Source organism: Palaemon carinicauda, chromosome 3 (genome assembly GCF_036898095.1).
Source record: "Palaemon carinicauda isolate YSFRI2023 chromosome 3, ASM3689809v2, whole genome shotgun sequence".
In the NCBI taxonomy this organism is placed as follows: Eukaryota; Metazoa; Arthropoda; class Malacostraca; order Decapoda; family Palaemonidae; genus Palaemon; species Palaemon carinicauda.
The window spans coordinates 173,943,803-173,961,708 of NC_090727.1; the positions used below are offsets into that span (position 1 = coordinate 173,943,803).

The 17,906-nt window shown below is 42.0% G+C and overlaps 1 protein-coding gene across 1 annotated transcript in view; it reads left to right on the forward strand.

Annotated features, from left to right (window-relative positions):
• Window positions 1-17,906, forward strand: part of LOC137638785 (rab3 GTPase-activating protein non-catalytic subunit-like) — a 111,677-nt gene that overhangs the window by 38,065 nt on the left and 55,706 nt on the right. Inside the window, exons 3-5 of the mRNA XM_068371153.1 lie at window positions 3,870-3,993; window positions 12,722-12,926; window positions 15,312-15,488. Coding sequence (XP_068227254.1) covers window positions 3,870-3,993; window positions 12,722-12,926; window positions 15,312-15,488 — 506 coding nt within the window. The remainder of the gene's footprint in view (window positions 1-3,869; window positions 3,994-12,721; window positions 12,927-15,311; window positions 15,489-17,906) is intronic.

Sequence of the window (17,906 nt, forward strand, 5' to 3'; positions counted from 1 at the left end):
TAGTGGTGATTCCCGACCCTTCTACTAGCTCTCAGCTACCCTCGATGGCGGACATGATGCGTGCCATTCAGGCTCTTGGTGACAGAGTGGAGTCATTAGCTAATGACCGCAATCAACTCTTGGCCGATGTCAAAGAGTTGAAGGAGAAAAGTGCAGTGGGAAGTGTAGTGAGTGCAAGTGCGGTGAAAAGTGTCAGTGTCAGTGTTACGCATGAGGGTGCATCTGTTCGTGCCAGTCATCCTCCCAGTCCGGGACCTCTTGCAAGCTCCCAAGCCCAGGGGAGAAGCAATGTCGAAGGACCAAAGGGTTCGACAGGCCTTGATCAGCGTACAGATGTACCCTCAGTGGTTGCGGACGTATCTTGCAGAGATCGTCACATCCACAAACAGACGAGTGAGCCCATTCATTCCTCGTCTGTGGAAGAAGTTTCTCGGCAGAAACGCTGGACCAAGGTCTCACGACCTCTCAAGCGCAAGGTCCCTTCCGAGCGAGTCCAACGGCCCAGGTGTAGCCACTGGGTCAGTTCGGACTCGCCGCAGTCTTCCGAAGACTGCACACCTCCCAAGAGAGGTAGAGTGGTTCCGCAGCAGGCAATCACTCCGTCTGTTGCCGCACCAACCACTGTAGACCCTAAGTGGTCTATGCTGCAGTCTATGCAGACTCAGCTAGCTTCATTCATGCAGGAGTATCGTGCTGAGAAGGTTGACACTGCACCTGTTAACCTATAACCTGCCACGGTTGTGCGCTCAGCAGACACTGCGGCTGCCTGCTCCCACACTCCGGCTGTGAGAGCTCCACCACCGATGCGCAGTCGACCCTGCCAGACGCATGTTGACGTTAGCTGACGTGCGGCACCCTCCGTTGACATGCGTGAGCTACCGCATCAGCAGTGGGAAGGTGCTGTCAAGCTGCCGTGTTTTGACGCAATGCGGCAGTCTCCGCAACCCACGGCAGTCCCCACCACGCACCATCACTCCGCTTTTGTTGTTGCCAGCTCTCAGACTGACCAGCAGCGGCATGATGTTGGATCCAGTGCAGCTACGCATGCACCCGTGCTGCCGGATTCAGCCGTTCAGCTTTCTTCTCCTCCTTTGCCGCTTCCTCCTCAGCATTCGGATGAAGGAGTCTCTGATGACGACGAAGCTGCGCATTTGGACGATCAACACTCCGACATAGAGGAACCCAAGACTACGCCTCCCTCCTTAGACTTTAGCTGGACGGTCGGGAATGCTCGGGCACGTGGAATCCGGATCAAAGAGCACTTCACATCAACTGCAAGGAGCTACTGGCAGTTCATCTGGCCTTGAGAAGCTTCAAGTCCCTCCTTCTAGGCAAGGTGGTGGAGGTGAACTCCGACAACACTACAGCCTTGGCGTACATCTCCAAGCAAGGAGGGACTCATTCGAGGAAGTTGTTCGAGATCGCAAGGGACCTCCTCACCTGGTCAAGAGATCGAAAGATATCGCTTGTAACGAGGTTCATTCAAGGCGACATGAATGTCATGGCAGACCGCCTCAGCCGGAAGGGTCAGGTCATCCCTACAGAGTGGACCCTTCACAAGAATGTTTGCAGCAGACTATGGGCCCTGTGGGGTCAGCCCACCATAGATCTGTTCGCTACCTCGATGACCAAGAGGCTCCCAAATTATTGCTCACCGATTCCGGACCCAGCAGCAGTTCACGTAGATGCCTTTCTTCTGGATTGGTCCCATCTAGACCTGTATGCGTTCCCCCCGTTCAAGATTGTCAACAAGGTACTGCAGAAGTTCGCCTCTCACAAAGGGACACGGTTGACGTTGGTTGCTCCCCTCTGGCCCGCGAGAGAATGGTTCACCGAGGTACTGCAATGGCTAGTAGACGTTCCCAGGACTCTTCCTCTAAGAGTGGACCTTCTGCGTCAGCCGCACGTAAAGAAGGTACACCCAAGCCTCCACGCTCTTCGTCTGACTGCCTTCAGACTATCGAAAGACTCTCAAGAGCTAGAGGCTTTTCGAAGGAGGCAGCCAGAGCGATTGCCAGAGCAAGGAGGACATCCACTCTCAAGGTCTACCAGTCAAAATGGGAAGTCTTCCGAAGCTGGTGCAAGGCGAATTCAGTTTCCTCAACCAGTACCTCTGTAACGCAGATAGCTGACTTCCTTTTACACCTAAGGAATGTAAGATCCCTATCAGCTCCTACGATCAAAGGTTACAGAAGCATGTTGGCAGCAGTCTTCCGCCACAGAGGCTTAGATCTTTCCACCAACAAAGATCTACAGGACCTCCTTAAGTCTTTTGAGACCTCAAAGGAGCGTCGGTTAGCCACACCAGGTTGGAACTTAGACGTGGTTTTAAGGTTCCTGATGTCAGCAAGGTTCGAACCGCTTCAATCAGCCTCTTTTAAAGATCTCACTTTGAAGACTCTTTTCCTCGTTTGCTTAGCAACAGCTAAAAGAGTCAGTGAGATACACGCCTTCAGCAGGAACATAGGTTTTACATCTGAAACGGCTACATGTTCCTTACAGCTTGGTTTTTTAGCTAAAAACGAGCTCCCTTCTCGTCCTTGGCCCAAATCGTTCGAGATTCCAAGCCTGTCCAGTTTGGTTGGAAACGAACAAGAGAGAGTACTATGCCCAGTAAGAGCTCTTAAGTACTATTTAAGACGTACAAAGCCATTACGAGGACAATCAGAAGCTTTATGGTGTTCTATTAAGAAACCTTCTTTACCGATGTCGAAGAACGCAGTTTCTTATTACATCAGACTTTTGATTAGAGAAGCCCATTCTCATCTGAATGAGGAAGACCATGCTTTGCTGAAGGTAAGGACACATGTCGCTACTTCAGTGGCCTTCAAACAGAACCGTTCTCTGCAGAGTGTAATGGATGCAACCTATTGGAGAAGCAAGTCAGTGTTCGCATCATTTTACCTTAAAGATGTCCAGTCTCTTTACGAGAACTGCTACACCCTGGGACCATTCGTAGCAGCGAGTGCAGTAGTAGGTGAGGGCTCAACCACTACATTCCCATAATCCCATAACCTTTTTTAATCTTTCTCTTGAAATGCTTTTTATTGTTGTTTTTGGGTTGTACGGAAGGCTAAGAAGCCTTTCGCATCCTGGTTGATTTGGCGGGTGGTCAAATTCTTTCTTGAGAAGCGCCTAGATTAGAGGTTGTGATGAGGTCCTTTAGTATGGGTTGCAGCCCTTCATACTTCAGCACCTAGGAGTCGCTCAGCATCCTAAGAGGATCGCGAGGCTCAGTAAGGAAGACGTACTTAAAAAGGCAGAGTAATGGTTCAAGTCGACTTCCTTACCAGGTACTTATTTATTTTATGTTTGTTATTTTGAATAACTGCTAAAATGAAATACGGGATACTTAGCTTCTAATGTTAACATGTATGCTGGTCTCCACCCACCCCCCTGGGTGTGAATCAGCTACATGATCATCGGGTAAGATTAATATTGAAAAATTTTATTTTCCTTAGTAAAATAAATTTTTGAATATACTTACCCGATGATCATGAATTTAAGGACCCTCCCTTCCTCCCCATAGAGACCCAGTGGACCGAGGAGAAAATTGGTTCTTGTTGACAAGAAGTACCTGAGTACCTACTCGACAGATGGCGCTGTTGTTGTACACCCCCACCTGTATAGCGATCTCTGGCGTATCCCGACCGTAGGTTTTTTCTGTCGGGCAACAGAGTTGCAGCTACATGATCATCGGGTAAGTATATTCAAAAATTTATTTTACTAAGGAAAATAACATTTTTCCTTTAGTATTTTCATCCCCTTCAAAAGAATTAAGAGGATAAACTCATATGTACTGAAAGATTGTTTCTTAACTGTGTTGTAATACAGTACAGTATATCCATTCATATATGTCATTCTTCCAGTGACGAGATCAGTGCGATATTGTGTCTTCCATTACTATCACAAAAGCAAAGCAGTACTGGAGGACCAGATTGGACATGCATCATTGTGGGTTTTACATCTGGTCATGTTGCAATGTATACAGAAGTAAGTTAGAAGTGTTTACATTCTGATCTAATTAATATATTCATTGCAAAATATCTATATTCTATCTTTCAAATGAGGACTTCATTGTAAAAGGAGTCAGTTTAGTTATGTCAATCATCAATCACATAAAGCATTGAAAAATGTCTAAAGGAGGAAACCTTTCTCTATCTTACAAATAATTTTCTTTGCTAATTGTCATTAGTAGTCTTTTTTTGAGTTCAAGCAGCCTTGTTACCAACTCTGACAAGTTGTGAAAATAAGTTGAAATTACCTGAAGAGCAACTTTCCTGTTATGTAGAATCAAACTTTTGTTACCTTGTTTTCAGTTTAGCAACTCATATAGGTTATTGGAGTCAACTTCTGTGCCATTTGTTATATTGTCTTTCATTGTCACATTATATTTCCTCATGAGGTTATGGTTTACATCATCTACTTTTTGTGTTTTATTCTGTTAGATGTTGTATCAATTAGGTTTTGGTATTTTTATTGCGTACAAAGTGGCTGATGAAAGGGAGAAATAAATTGAAAAGAAAGATACTACTGACCTGTAAATGAGGTAGCATTTTTAAAATCTCCTGAATAGATGAAAAGACTAAGAACTGAGGGAATTTGGCAGAATAGGGAGACCGATATAGAATACAGTATATCCAAGTTAAAAGGGCACATGAGAAAGATGAGAAGTAGAAAATACTCAGAACTAGTTGAAATACACAGCAGCTGATTAAAAGTACCAGGAGAGGTGGCACCGATAAGCTTGCTTGAACCCGAAAAAATCTGCTAAAGAAGAGGTAGGACCAAAGGAGAGGAAAAAGTCATACAATGGTAATGTATAAAGGAAAAGGGATTGCTTTGCTGTGTGAAAATTACAGAGGATTGCTCGAGAATGTTGTGAACATAGAGGAGAAGCTGTAGTAAGAAAGGCAAAGTAAAAAAGTGTCAAAATTGATGATTGTCAATTCAACTTCATGCCAGAGAGGTCAACAAAACAAGCAAGTTTTTTTTTAATGGGTCAACTGTAGTTGAAGTACCATAAAAAGATGGGGGAAATTATACCACACACTTGCAGATCTTGAGAAAGTTTTAGGTGGGCTAATATTATTACAGCAAATAGTACCAGAAATGTTTATTAAGTTAATAATGCTATTTGATGTCGATCAGAAGTTAGCTCTTAACCATTTGCAGTGTTAAATGAAATTTTTATGGATTATTGATACAAGTTAATTGGAGAGTTTTCCTCATTTTTAGTCAGTTGATTATAGATAAATTTTCCCCACAGATCCAAACAAAAAATCATGGTTAAAATGAGTTACTCATTAGTTAAATTTGTTTTCGTTTTGATGCAAATATAAACCCTCGTTCTTTACATAGTAGGACTTCAGTGAAACTGGAACATTTCTAATGAAATTTATAACGAAGTGTCAACAACCATGTAGGTTGTTACCAGTTTATAGTAAGGAAGCACTACCTCCTCCTCACTCACTACAATTCCACTCTTGATTGTAGCAGTTATTGGAGAAAGACACCTGTCCCTGCTGGCTAGAAACTGGGCAAATTTCAGCTTTGCTCTTGGTCTCTGTTCCCGGTATAAAGCTGTAGCATCTTGGGAATATTTTCATTGAGTTGTGAACTTGATTAATGCTCTCATGCTTCCTTTAACTCCTTAGGTTGGCCAAGGGTGAAAGCTCATCATTGTCTCTTTGGAGTTAGATTTCCTTGAAGTCTTAGAATCAGACTTCTCTATGTACTACATAAGAAGTCTGTTTCTGTTTGTCTATTCACCGACCTTTCAGGGTTTTCTGATGGACACATGCAAGCAACACATGTCTTGGCGAGTGCTCTTGATTTCATTGTTTTCAGCCTTGCCTATTGAAAGCCAGTTGCTTCACGATGATATCAAATCACATCAGGTGATCAGATCGCAAGAGGTTTGCTCAACAAGCTGCGTCTCAGTGCCTTTAGTACACACTCAGGTGGAAGCTAGTCTTTCCCTTGCGAGATATGCTTTAGCCAGGATCTCTCTTTGACCTCCTGACTGTTGTGTGTTTTTCGGTAGATGAAGTCGCAAGTGCAAGCTGTTGTCCTAACCTGGTAGTCTATCTGACATGGCTCAGAAGCACCTACATATTCTGACGCCAGAACGTTATAGCTCTTCGGAGCTCCCTGAAGATCTTGGGAAGCTGTCTCTGTATGCTTAGCATGTGCTATTGGTGAAAGTATTCTTTTCACTTGAGAGTTCCCTGGAGTAAGCAAGCTTTCAAAGCACTCACGTACAGCAAGTACTCAGTGCTCAAATTGTGTGCGTGCGCTTCAGGTACGATTGCTGATCAGCTCACCTGGCCGAGTTGAGAGTCCAGTATCATAAGCTAGCCCTCTCGGCTAACCCCCCCATGACTCGTACTTGCCCTTGCACAACTAAGCTTACTCTACCTTTTAGGGTAGAACACATGAGCCAGGCTCATTCACCTGTGGCTGCGCTCCCGCGATCAGTGAGCCCACTTCACCTGGGAGCACGAACCTGGGGCGTGCGCTCCTGTTGGCCTGAAAGACATGCTTAAAGTAAGAGTTCTCTCAGTGCACTCAATATTCACTCAAGTTAATTGCAGAGCTTTTCGCAGCATTCAATAGCGTACGCTCAATGCAACCACTTGGCTTAACAAAGCGCTCGCACGCACCAAAATGTTCTTGAGCTGGTGAGTGTCTTTTTAGACCCTGAACTTGCATGAGGTGAGGGTCTAGAATAGGTGGATTATTCCACTGCATAGGCACTGCACTGACATCACTCTAAAACCATGATGGGTATGTTTTCTTGTTGAGCTTATTGAGAGACTTTAGTGGCTGCAATAGCTATGTATGCATTTATGCATGTGCGGCATTCACATATTAGGAGAGTGTCATCTTTGTTAATGGAAGCAAATTCCTTCCAGAGCCTGAGTATCTCTTCAGGACAAAAAAGAGGGTTATTGGAAGATATGATGATTTCCTATTAATCACCCCCCCATCTCTTTCTCTCCTGTAATATTACACCTAGAAATCTTGGGTAAGCCAGTAAAAGATTCCTGAGAATTTTAAGATGACTTGACTCAGGGAGTCAGAATTCAGTTGCTTTTTAGGGAAATACAAATTACAGTACTTTTGAATGGCAATATTTCTTCTTTTCATGATAGCATGATTACAATCGTGCATTCCAGACTGGACATTCTACCCTGGCCAAGAGTAGTAGGTTGGCCAAGGCACCAGCCACCCGTCGAGATACTACCGCTAGACAGTTATTGGGTTCTTTGACTGGCCAGACAGTACTACACTGGATCCCTCTCTTTGGTTACGACTCATTTCATCTTTTCCAAAACATCCACAGATTAGTCTGGTCTATTCTATACACAATCTTCTCTTTCCTCATACACTTGACAACACTGAAATTATCAAACAATTTTTCTCCCATGAGGTTAACTACTGCACTGTAATTGTTCAGTGGCTACTTAGCTCTTTTTAAGGGTAGAAGAGACTCTTTAGCTATGGTAAGCGGCTCTTCTAGGCGAAGGACACTCCAAAATCAAACCATTGTTCTTAGTCTTGGGTAGGGCTATAGCCTCTGTACCATGGTCTTTCACTGTCTTGCATTAGAGATCTCTTGCTTGAGGGAACACTCAGGCACACTATTCTATCTTGTTTCTCTTCCTTGTGTTATTTTTAAGTTTTTATCCTCTTGTTATTTTCAAGGTTTTATAGTTTATATATGAAAGATTTATTTTAATGTTGTTATTGTTCTTAAACTTCTCTTGTAGTTTTTCCTTATTTCCCTTCCTCACTGGGCTATTTTCCCTGTTAGGGCCCTTGGCCTTATAGCATCCTGCTTTTCCAACTAGGGTTGTAGCTTTGCAAGTAATAATAATATTAATAGAAAAACAAGAACTTAGGCATGCTTGTGCAAAGCGCTTGCCTTCCCAGAGTAAAGAAACACATCAAGATGCATCTCATTCCTAATACAGTAGTAATGAGTTTGCCAAACATACGCTTGGCAACAGATTAAACCTACCCTGAGACCGTGAGCTTTGAACTGTTTTCCCTCTCATTGAGATTTATTGAAAGCTTTATACATAGAGGCTTCTTGTGCGAGCAATTATTCATACATTTAGATTTTGTATGCCTCATTAGAGGAGTCAGTCAGCTGATGATGATCGGAAGAAAGGAGACAAGTAGTCTTTATGACAGGTTGATAGGAGTTTCAATAGATACTCCTACCATCTTTTCTATTGGAAGAGATAGAGTGAGCCACTTCACTGCGGACGAAGAACACTAATACAAAGGTTTGAACGCTATTGTGGTTCCTCCTTCGACGGTCCACGGCTATGATCATATTGGCTCCATTCCGCTCTTCGCGGGAAAACAGAACGACAGCCCTATGCAAGCAGCTTTAGAACGTTTCCACTCAGACTGACGATGCAAATATTTTTGGAAAGTTTCCATGCAAGCTGACAATGCAAACATATTTCAAAGGTTTCCACCGATCTATTTTGCAATTTCTCTCTATTCAGTAGCTCCATTTCTAAAGTTCTCTCTCATTAAAGCTATAGTAGATGTACTACTAAAGAGGTTTTTACATTTATTGTAAGAGAGTGGTATGAAATAAAATGATTGCAAGTCTCAGTTGCTAAAGTGGTTGTTTGTAACTGATCGCTCGCTCACCTGTTCACAATCAGTCGCATACCTTTTAGCTACTCGATAGGTTGTACACCCTCTCACCTGTCTGCCCAGGAAAGTAACACTTCTAACCCAATTTATTTCTTCCAGCAAATACAGCCTAAAGTAAAGAAGTGGGTTAGTTAGTGGGTAAAAGGTAAATGGATCCTATGCAATACAAATCAGAGCATATACTTCCCAAGGACTGTAACAATCTTGGTGCCAATTTAGTAGTTACACTTAGGCATTCATCTCAGAGCTGTCACTTGCTGGTGCTCTCCGCACCTTTGCCATATCGCCCTTTACCGGTTAATTTGGAAACCCCTAATCTGTTGTCCCTCCTTTTAGTATCGTATAGGCTTCGGACGGATATTAGGGATAAGCACAAAAATACTGGTCATGCTCGGTTAGCTCAGTACAGTTTAAGGTCGGATGCTGATCCCGGATGGAAATTGTAACAAAACTTATAAGCCTAGCTTATTCCCTGAAGAGAGGTGGCATGCAGAAGGCCATAGTGTTCCACAATTTTTAGAGAAATGGTTTCCTCCTATGATGTAATACGTGGGAGGATGCCTATATTCTGGATAGAAGAAGGGGGAGTCATGCTTTGGAGCTTGGAACTGGGAATGGAGCTTGCTCACATGCCTCAGAGTGCAAAGTAGCAGGCTTACCACTTTCACAGGCAGGTCTACTCCACTGTGGTCTCGAGAGACTCGCAAGCATCCCAGGTGTGAGTGCCATCACATTTGCCTAGCTGTGTTGAGAGCGCAGCGTGAAATTTGATGTGGAAGGTCATAGCCCTTTGGACAAAGGTGCTGACCATGGTAGAGAGGACCACTCTGCAAGTGTTAGTCACGGATCCCCAGGCTTCTGTACTCGATTTCTTCTTATTGAGGTGTCTGGAAGCTAGGGACCAGTCTTGAAATGGAGACCACAGCATGATCAGATAAGCAATCAGATTGCTACACTTTATGGTTACAATACACCTCAAGGAGGTATACTTCCAGATCCCAGTCTATCTTGCCTCCAAGAGTACCTTCATTTCATGGTAGCGAACAAAGTATATCAGTTTAGGGTATTGTGGCATGGGTCATCAACATTCCCACAGGTGTTCACAAGGATCTTCTCCCGGGTTTCTGCCTAGGCCCCACACAGATCTTGGTATACCTAGGCTTGAATTTAGACAGTCCAAGGGAAAGTGTCCCTGTTCAAGGACTGCGTTGTGAGGTTGCGAGACCTAACTCTCCCGTTTCACGACAATTCTCCTGTTCACATGTGCATCAAGGTTGGGGAACCCCACCGGCTCCAACAAGGAGTGTCAGGTCAGTGGTCTGATGTAGATCGGAATTGTCACATGAACATGCCAGAGTTTAGGTGACCTTTTTCTCGCCTTCCAGCATTCTCAACCACTCCTCTCGAACCACTAGGTTTTGTCACCATAGGGTAGTATCTGAAACAAGGAAATACTATTTCTTGTCAGCTTTGCTTTCTAGCAGTAGAGATCCTTCTTTGGATAGAGAACAACACAATCTCCCTGTCAGTCTGTTTCATCTCAGGCAAGGAGAACATCCTGTCAGATAATCTGGGCAGGTTGGCCTCAGATAGTCTGGATTCAAGTCTTTTTGTATCGTTGGACACGAACACTTCATGACTTTTGGGAGTTCATCAACAGTAGACTTTTTGTGTTGTTCCTCAACTGGAAATTCCTGGTATCCTGACATCTTTGGGATATTCTTGAGGTCTACGCCTTTTCCCCATTTCGCCTATTAAGGATGGTTCTCAACAGGGTCGTATTGACTCACAACCTTTATATGACTCATTGCTCCACTGTGGCTGCAAGTAGAGTGATACACTGTCCTTCCACTGCCACTGTCCAGATTTCTGAGGGAGTTGCATTCCCTTGCCTACCAGTTACAATGATCACATGCCTAGATCTTGTACAGTTCAGTGGAGTCCCTCTGTCTTCACACTTTGAGGCTATCCAGCATCTCCTCTTAAAGAGAGGGTTTCTTTAAACTAATATCTAGATACCTCAGGAGGTCATCCTCCTCAGTTTATCAAGCAAAGTGGGCCTTGTTTCTGTGGTTGGTATCATTGGAAGGGGTCTTTCCCTTTGAAACCTCTATACCCCTGATAGTCTATTTTACTGTTCTCCAAGAAGTAAAACTCTGCTCAGTATCAGCAGTGGAAGGCTATAGCTTGGCTTGGAGATAGGTTTTGAGACTGAAAGGAGTTGATCTTTTCCTCTTCAGTAAAGCCATCTGTCCTGACACAAAGTTAAAAATAGGTCTGCCCTTGGGCGAAAGGGAGATCTTCGCCCTGGAAGGTGAATGAAGTTCTACATTCAGTAGAGGAGGCTTCATATGAGCCACTGTCCTTGGTGACGGACCATAGCTTAAGTGGTAAGCTATCCTTGTTCTCGCTCTGACCTCAATCAGGAAGGTTAGTTAGATCTATGGTTCCTCCTACGATGTTGCTTAGTCAAGAAGATAGAGACTTAAGTTTTTCATTCCCTTTAACTCCTGATGTTGTGGCTAAGACTCAAAATACATCGATACCTGGTTCCAGTTCACACCTTTTCAGATTTGGAATCTTAAGGAAGGAACCGATCTTCCTGATCGGTTATTGTGTGTTCATTGAGAGCACCAAGGCACTACTCAGGTACACGCGTAGCTCGTCAAAGGAGTAATATCCCTCTGTCAGTGACTAGAGAGTTAAGATGATGACTAAGAACACGATCTCTGTGTAAGCCAGAGAAGTATCTGACCGTGTTTCAAACCTTCAACTTCCTACCAAAGTGGGACACATTCCAGAGCTCACAATGTCAGGGACGTAAGCACGTCCCTGGCATTCAGAAAGATCCTTTCTATGACGCAGGTTTTACAAGCAGGCCTTTGGAAGCATCAAATGCCTTTTCAACCCATTATCTACAAGACATGGTACACAGGTTCCTAGACATATTCTATCTAGCCCCTGTGGTAGCTATTCAGCAAATGGTCTAGCAACCTTAGCTCCTCTCACAGGACTTTTTAGCAGTCGATCAAGGACAGAGGTTACGGTTTTAGTCTGGGATGGATGTAAAAGTATGACTGACTCTTTCTTTTCTTCATATTCTCTTTTCTGGGTTCACAGCATCTAACTTCCTTTCAGTTTGTTTCATTGACTATATGTAGCCCCATGTATGTATTTTAAACATTACGTCCCACACTCTTTATGAGGGAAAATATGTTGTGTCTAGGTAAACCACAGCATGTGTACTTGCAAACCTGTGCGCATATTTTGCCGGAGACATAGTCACGTGTTCTTACACTCGCTTACTGCTACTGCATGGGCTGTCGAGCCACTGGTTAAGGATGTGTCAAGATTCTCACTTCTTACGCATCATCATGCTTGAGTGTAGAAATTCCTGGTAAGGTTTTCCAGTCATTTGGAAAGGGGACTTTTAACCACTATAGAGTGAGTCTCCTATGTAAAGAACAAGAGTGTATTCGTGTCGGAACAAATGACAAATTTGGAAATGATTCGTATTTTTTCTAACTATGCAAACCTAAGTTCTTTACAAAAATTTTGCCTACCATCACCTATCTCAGGAAGCCACATCTGCAATCAAAATAGAGTTGTAGTGAGCGAATGGGGGAGTTGCTTCCCTGCTATTGACTGATAACAACCTATGTATGGTTGATGACACATCATTAAAGGTTTTAACAGCAGTGTATCAGCTTTGCTGAAGTCATATTCCTATGTAAAGAACTCAGGTTTATATATGTAGTTAGGAGAAATAAAAATTCCAAATTTGTCATATTAAGTCTTATGAAAATTCTGAAATTTATCTAATGTGCTGTGACTGGAAGGAAAGGCCTTCATTGAGTAATAGCTTTTATCCATGAGACTTACTGCTTTAATAAAATTCCTTTTTACGTGACAGTGTATCAATTCTGAATTGTGCAGTAAGTCAGCAGCTAATCAAGTTGTTTTACCTACCATGTAGATTGTATTGTATAGTTTTCATAGAAATCTATTTATATTATTTAGCCTTTTTTCCATTTCCCAGAATGGCTTGGTTCTGCTCTCTCAGCTCTTTGAAGAAGGTGCCGTTTTAAGTTTAAAGTGTCGCACTCTGCCCAGCGGTAGTGCTGCAACTCTGGTACAAGATATGAGTGAGGAACTTGTTATTCTTTACCCTCGCTCCATTACCACAATAGACGGGTTTTCCCTTTTCCAAACCCTGCGAGGCTGTAGAAACCAGGTAGCCAAAGGTATTTCACTTAATTTTCTTGCGTTTCATGCCTGTAATGGATGAATGTTCCTGTTTCATGTGTGTAATAGATGAATGTTTCTGTTTCATATCTGCAATAGATGAATGTTCCTGTTTCATACCTGTACAGTAATAGAGAAATGCGAGTACAGTACTGTACTGCATTACAGTAGTAGATGCAGATGCACTGTATTCAGTCTGTATACATGCATCAAATTGTTAAAACAAATCCTTAAAAGATATTTTGTCAGAATCCTCCAAGTTTTCAATTTATGGAATTATGAAATTCCTAAAAGTTGCAATGTACAGTACTAAATTAGATCTCTAATATATTGTACTAAATGAGATCTACTGTAATACATTCTATAAGAATAAACCCTTCATTCCAATCATATGCGTGTTAAGAATGTTAACTCGGTTGTCTGTTTAAATTTTTTACAGTATTAATAACAGCAATAATTTGGTCTACTTTACATGTTTCAGTCCACTGTAGTATCAGTCAGGACAGATTTCTTAGAGTCCCTTTTTATTCTCGCTTACTGTACAGTAGTATTAAAGTTGACATCATGTAATTAGGCCAAGAAACAATACAGTATGTTGGAAATTTCAAAAGCGATTAACTTGGAGACGGTGTTCACCTCATTAAATCCTCTGGTTTGGTTAACATTTATTACTGTACTTCTTTAGGTTACCAATTACTCATTTAATTTGTCTTTTGATAACAATATTATTACTTTTTATGGTTACACATTTTTTTTATTAAAAATTATCATTAAACAAGTTCACTTTTGTTTCTTTTGTCATGCTGTAATAATTTAGGGTGGATTCTAAATTTAGATTAGGACTATACGTAATAAAAAAAGTTCATCATATTCTTATTTAGTGGTTCAAAGTTTTTTGTATGGAACTCAAAACATTGCAATTTTGTATTTGTCTCTGTAGTAATTAGAGTATCTTAAGACATTGAGGAAGAATTGTATGAAGATCTGATTTTTATACAAAATTATTGTTTGCATTTTATGTCTACTTCAGTGGTGAATCTGTTAATATTTGGTTAAAAATCTAGAGCAATGCTGGAAAGTTGTTAATAATTCATAAAATGTATTTTGTTCTAGAATATTAATCAGTGAGAGTTGCTTTTAGTTGTGTTGTAACATTATACATCATTAGGGTTGTGGTGGCTGATGTGGTAATGTCCCTGACTGGTGTTCGCCAGAATGGGCTTTAAGTCCCTCTCAAACTCGGTAGTTCCTTTGATCGCTGAAACCTCACCATCCTTGTAAGCTAAGGATGGGGGATGATTTGGGTGAGCCTATAGGTCTATCTGCTAAGTCCTCAGCAGCCATTGCCTGGCCCTCCTTAGTCCTAGTTGGAGTGAAGAGGGGTTATGGGGCTTATCATATGTATATATGGTCAGTCTCTAGGGCATTGTCCTAATTGATAGGGCAATGTCTCTGTCCCTGGCCTTTGCCATTCATGAGTGGCCTTTAAATCTTTAAAGCAATTATGTTAAATTTTAGAATTATAATTTAGTCTGTCCTGTATTATGTAAATGGTAAAGCATAAAATTTGGTAAATGATCAGTACTGTTTGCCCATTTCCTGGTTTGTGTTGGTAAGGATAAAGCATATTTCAACTGATTAAGATAAATTTATATTGTTAGTGATAATTTTCTCAGTGTTTAAGTTGTTACAAAAAGAGAAAGGTGTGCAATACTGGTAACTTCAGCTACTTCTTTGAAAATTGGAAGGTATAAAATAAAAGCCAGTAGAAGTTCTGAAGTCATAGGTTAAAAGAGATGCTCATTGAATTTTGAGTGAATGTTTTAACCCGCACACAAATTTTTAGGAAAATTAAACTATGCAAGTGGTACACTGTATAGATGTATGAAAGAAGTGTTAGTTCAGCTGGCTGTATCTGAAGTAGAACTTTGTATGAAAGAGAAAAGGGTCACATTATTGTAAAAGGGAAAAAAACAAAAGTAAGCATAGGCCATTTACTAAAGGAATTTCCTTTTATTCAGTTACTAAGAAGAAAACTGGAACATTCAAGTGAGGACAGTAATCTAAACAGGACAATGAATTGATAACAATAATTTAATCTCTTAAGACATGGCAGAAAATTAGTTAATAGTGAAACTCAATAAAAAAAATTATACAGTAGTACTTTTTTCGAATCAGTTTGCAAGTAATGTTCATGGCTGGTTAATTTTCATTACAGTACTGTTGTTTTACGACTCCCCTTCGAATTTTTATGGATATTTAAAATGAGTAGTTTAGCCTGTTTACTTTGGTTGATAGTTGATGCCATGGGGGAATTTTTGGTCATTGATTGAATTTTTCTTTTTTTGTGAGATTTTTAAATTTAATTTAGAAATTCTTTTCAGCCGCTGCGAGTGGGGGTGAAAATGTCAGTGTTCCCCCCTTAGGCTACAAGAAGTGGGGATTGGTTGACCAAGTTTTGGTTGCAGACTGTGTTGCACCAGGTGTTACTCCTCCGCTTTTGTATGACCATATGTTCCACACCTCGCTTTCTAAAGGATGTAATCATACGTTAACCCTAGGTAACATTCTGCACAAGTTTATTTTATAGAAGATATTCTTATTTGTTCAGATATGGGGAAAATTTAATGCCCTCATATGAACCAGAAATTTAATTTCAATTTTTTGCTAGTCTTGGTGGATCTTTTATTATGGGTTCCAAATTTCTTTGTAAATGGTTTAGTATCAAGTGAGGCAACTTGTAAGCTAATGGTTTCTCTCTTACTCTATTTCACTTTTCTTTCCACTGGGCGACCTCTAACAGGACCGGTTTTTGGATAAATTTTATTAAACTCTGGACCTAATCTTTTATTATTTTATCAATCCGTCCATCTGAAAATGATCCTATATTTAGTATTTACTTATACTAAAAAAAGAGGGAAGTCTACTTATAAAATACTCTCTTGGAAAAAATCATTGGGTACCATTGCATTCTTATTTTATGTACACTGTACAAGTAGTACAGTATTATTCACAGTTGGACTGGTTTGTCAGGATTCAGAATCACTCACAAGAACAGGTGTAATTTTTTCGTAAGTTTATGAGCCTTTAATTGTCTCCCACATATGTAGTTCTTGTGTATTTGAAAAGCAATAGTTTATAAACCTGCTTCTGAACCTATCGGAAATTCGAAAGCAAATTTTGTTTTATTCATGCACACCAGTTCTTTAGAAGTAAAGGAACTCTGTCAGCTGATTGCCTGAAATCACTTTGCTCTCCAGATGCAAGTGGAGCTGCATAAGTGCTATTGTTAATATTAAAAGAGAAGAGTTTAACCAGCCTAATGAGTCAAGCTCGACTCTTACAAAGGTGGCATGATTAAATTCAGGAGATAAAAACACTTATTTTTCAATATTTAACTTAGCCGGTGATTATAATAGCTGCAACTCTGTTGCTCGACAGAAAACTCTAAGGAAAAATTCGCCAGCGATCGCTATACAGGTTGCGGGTGTGCCCAACAGCGCCATCTGTCGTCCAAGTACCCAGTACTCAATGTAAACAAAGAACTCAATTTTCTCTCTGTCGTGCTCCCGACAAGACGTACTTATTCGCTGTTGCTAACTGGATTTGTTTTCACAACTAATTGGTGAAGTACACTATTCTAGTTTTGAGCTTTCGCTGTGCAGGCTTTTTCTTCACAATTCCTTGAACTCTTTTTGATTACGGATTCTTTGTTGATGACTTTTTGATAGTTTTTGAATTCCCCTTTGACCAATTCAAAATGGCTGACCCTTCACAAGTCCCAAAATTTAGGAAGTGCAATGCTAGGGACTGTTCAAGGCGTCTTCCGAAGGCCTCTATCGACCCTCACACTGTTTGTTCCAATTGTCGGGATAAAACCTGTCAATTGGAAGATCGATGTGAGGAGTGCGTTGGGCTTTCGGAATTCGATTTTATCGAATTCCAAAAATATACACGTAGGCTAGAGAGAGATAGAGTTAGGAGAAGTTCCTCTCGTTCTATTGACATTTCCTCTCCTCATGCCCCACAACCTATTCCTTCCCCTGTAGTGGTTGCTCCTAATCCCCCTTCTGGCACTCAGGAACCTTCGATGGCTGATATGATGCGTGCCATCCAAGCTCTGGGTGAGAGAGTTGAGTCACTGGCTAGTGACCGTAATCAGCTCATGGCGGATGTCAAGGAGCTGAAGTGTAAAAGTGCAGTGGGAAGTGATAAAGTGAGTGATAGTGTTGTGGATAGTGTTGCGCTTGAGGGTTCGTCTGTTCGTGCCTGTCGTCCTCCTAGTCCGGGACCTCTTGCAAGCTCCCAAGTCCAGGGGAGAAGCAATGTCGTACGACAAATGGGTTCGAGAGGCTTTAATCAGCGAACAGACGTTCCCTCCGTGGTTTCGGGCGTATCTACCCAAGATCGCCCCCACCACACAAAGACGAGAGAGCCCATTTATACCTCGTCTGCGGAAGAGGTTTCTCGCAAGAAACCATGGACCAAGGTCTCACGACCGTTGAAGCGCAAGTCGGTCCCTTCCGCGCAAGTCCAACGGCCCAGCTGTAGCCACTGGGTCAGTTCGGACTCGCTGCAGTCATCCGATGACTGCTCACCTCCTAAAAGAAGTAAAGCGGTACCGCTTCAGACAGTTACACCGTCTGTCGCCGCACCTGCTCCTGTAGACCCTAAGTGGTCTTTACTGCAAGACATGCAGTCGCAACTCACGTCGCTTATGCAGGACTTTCGTGCGGAGAAGGTTGCTGCCGCACCAGTAGCTAGTGCAGCTCCTTGCCTACAACCATCCACACGATCGGTTGTGCGTCCTGGGGACGCTGAGTTAACCTTCTCACGCACTCCAGTTGAGAGAGTTCCGCCACCCATGCGTTCCAGTGTGATCTGCCAGCCGCATGTTGACGTTCAGCGACGCACGGAGGTATCCGTTGACGTCCGTGAGGTTCAACAACCGTCAGAGTTGTTTTGTTTTGACGCGGTGC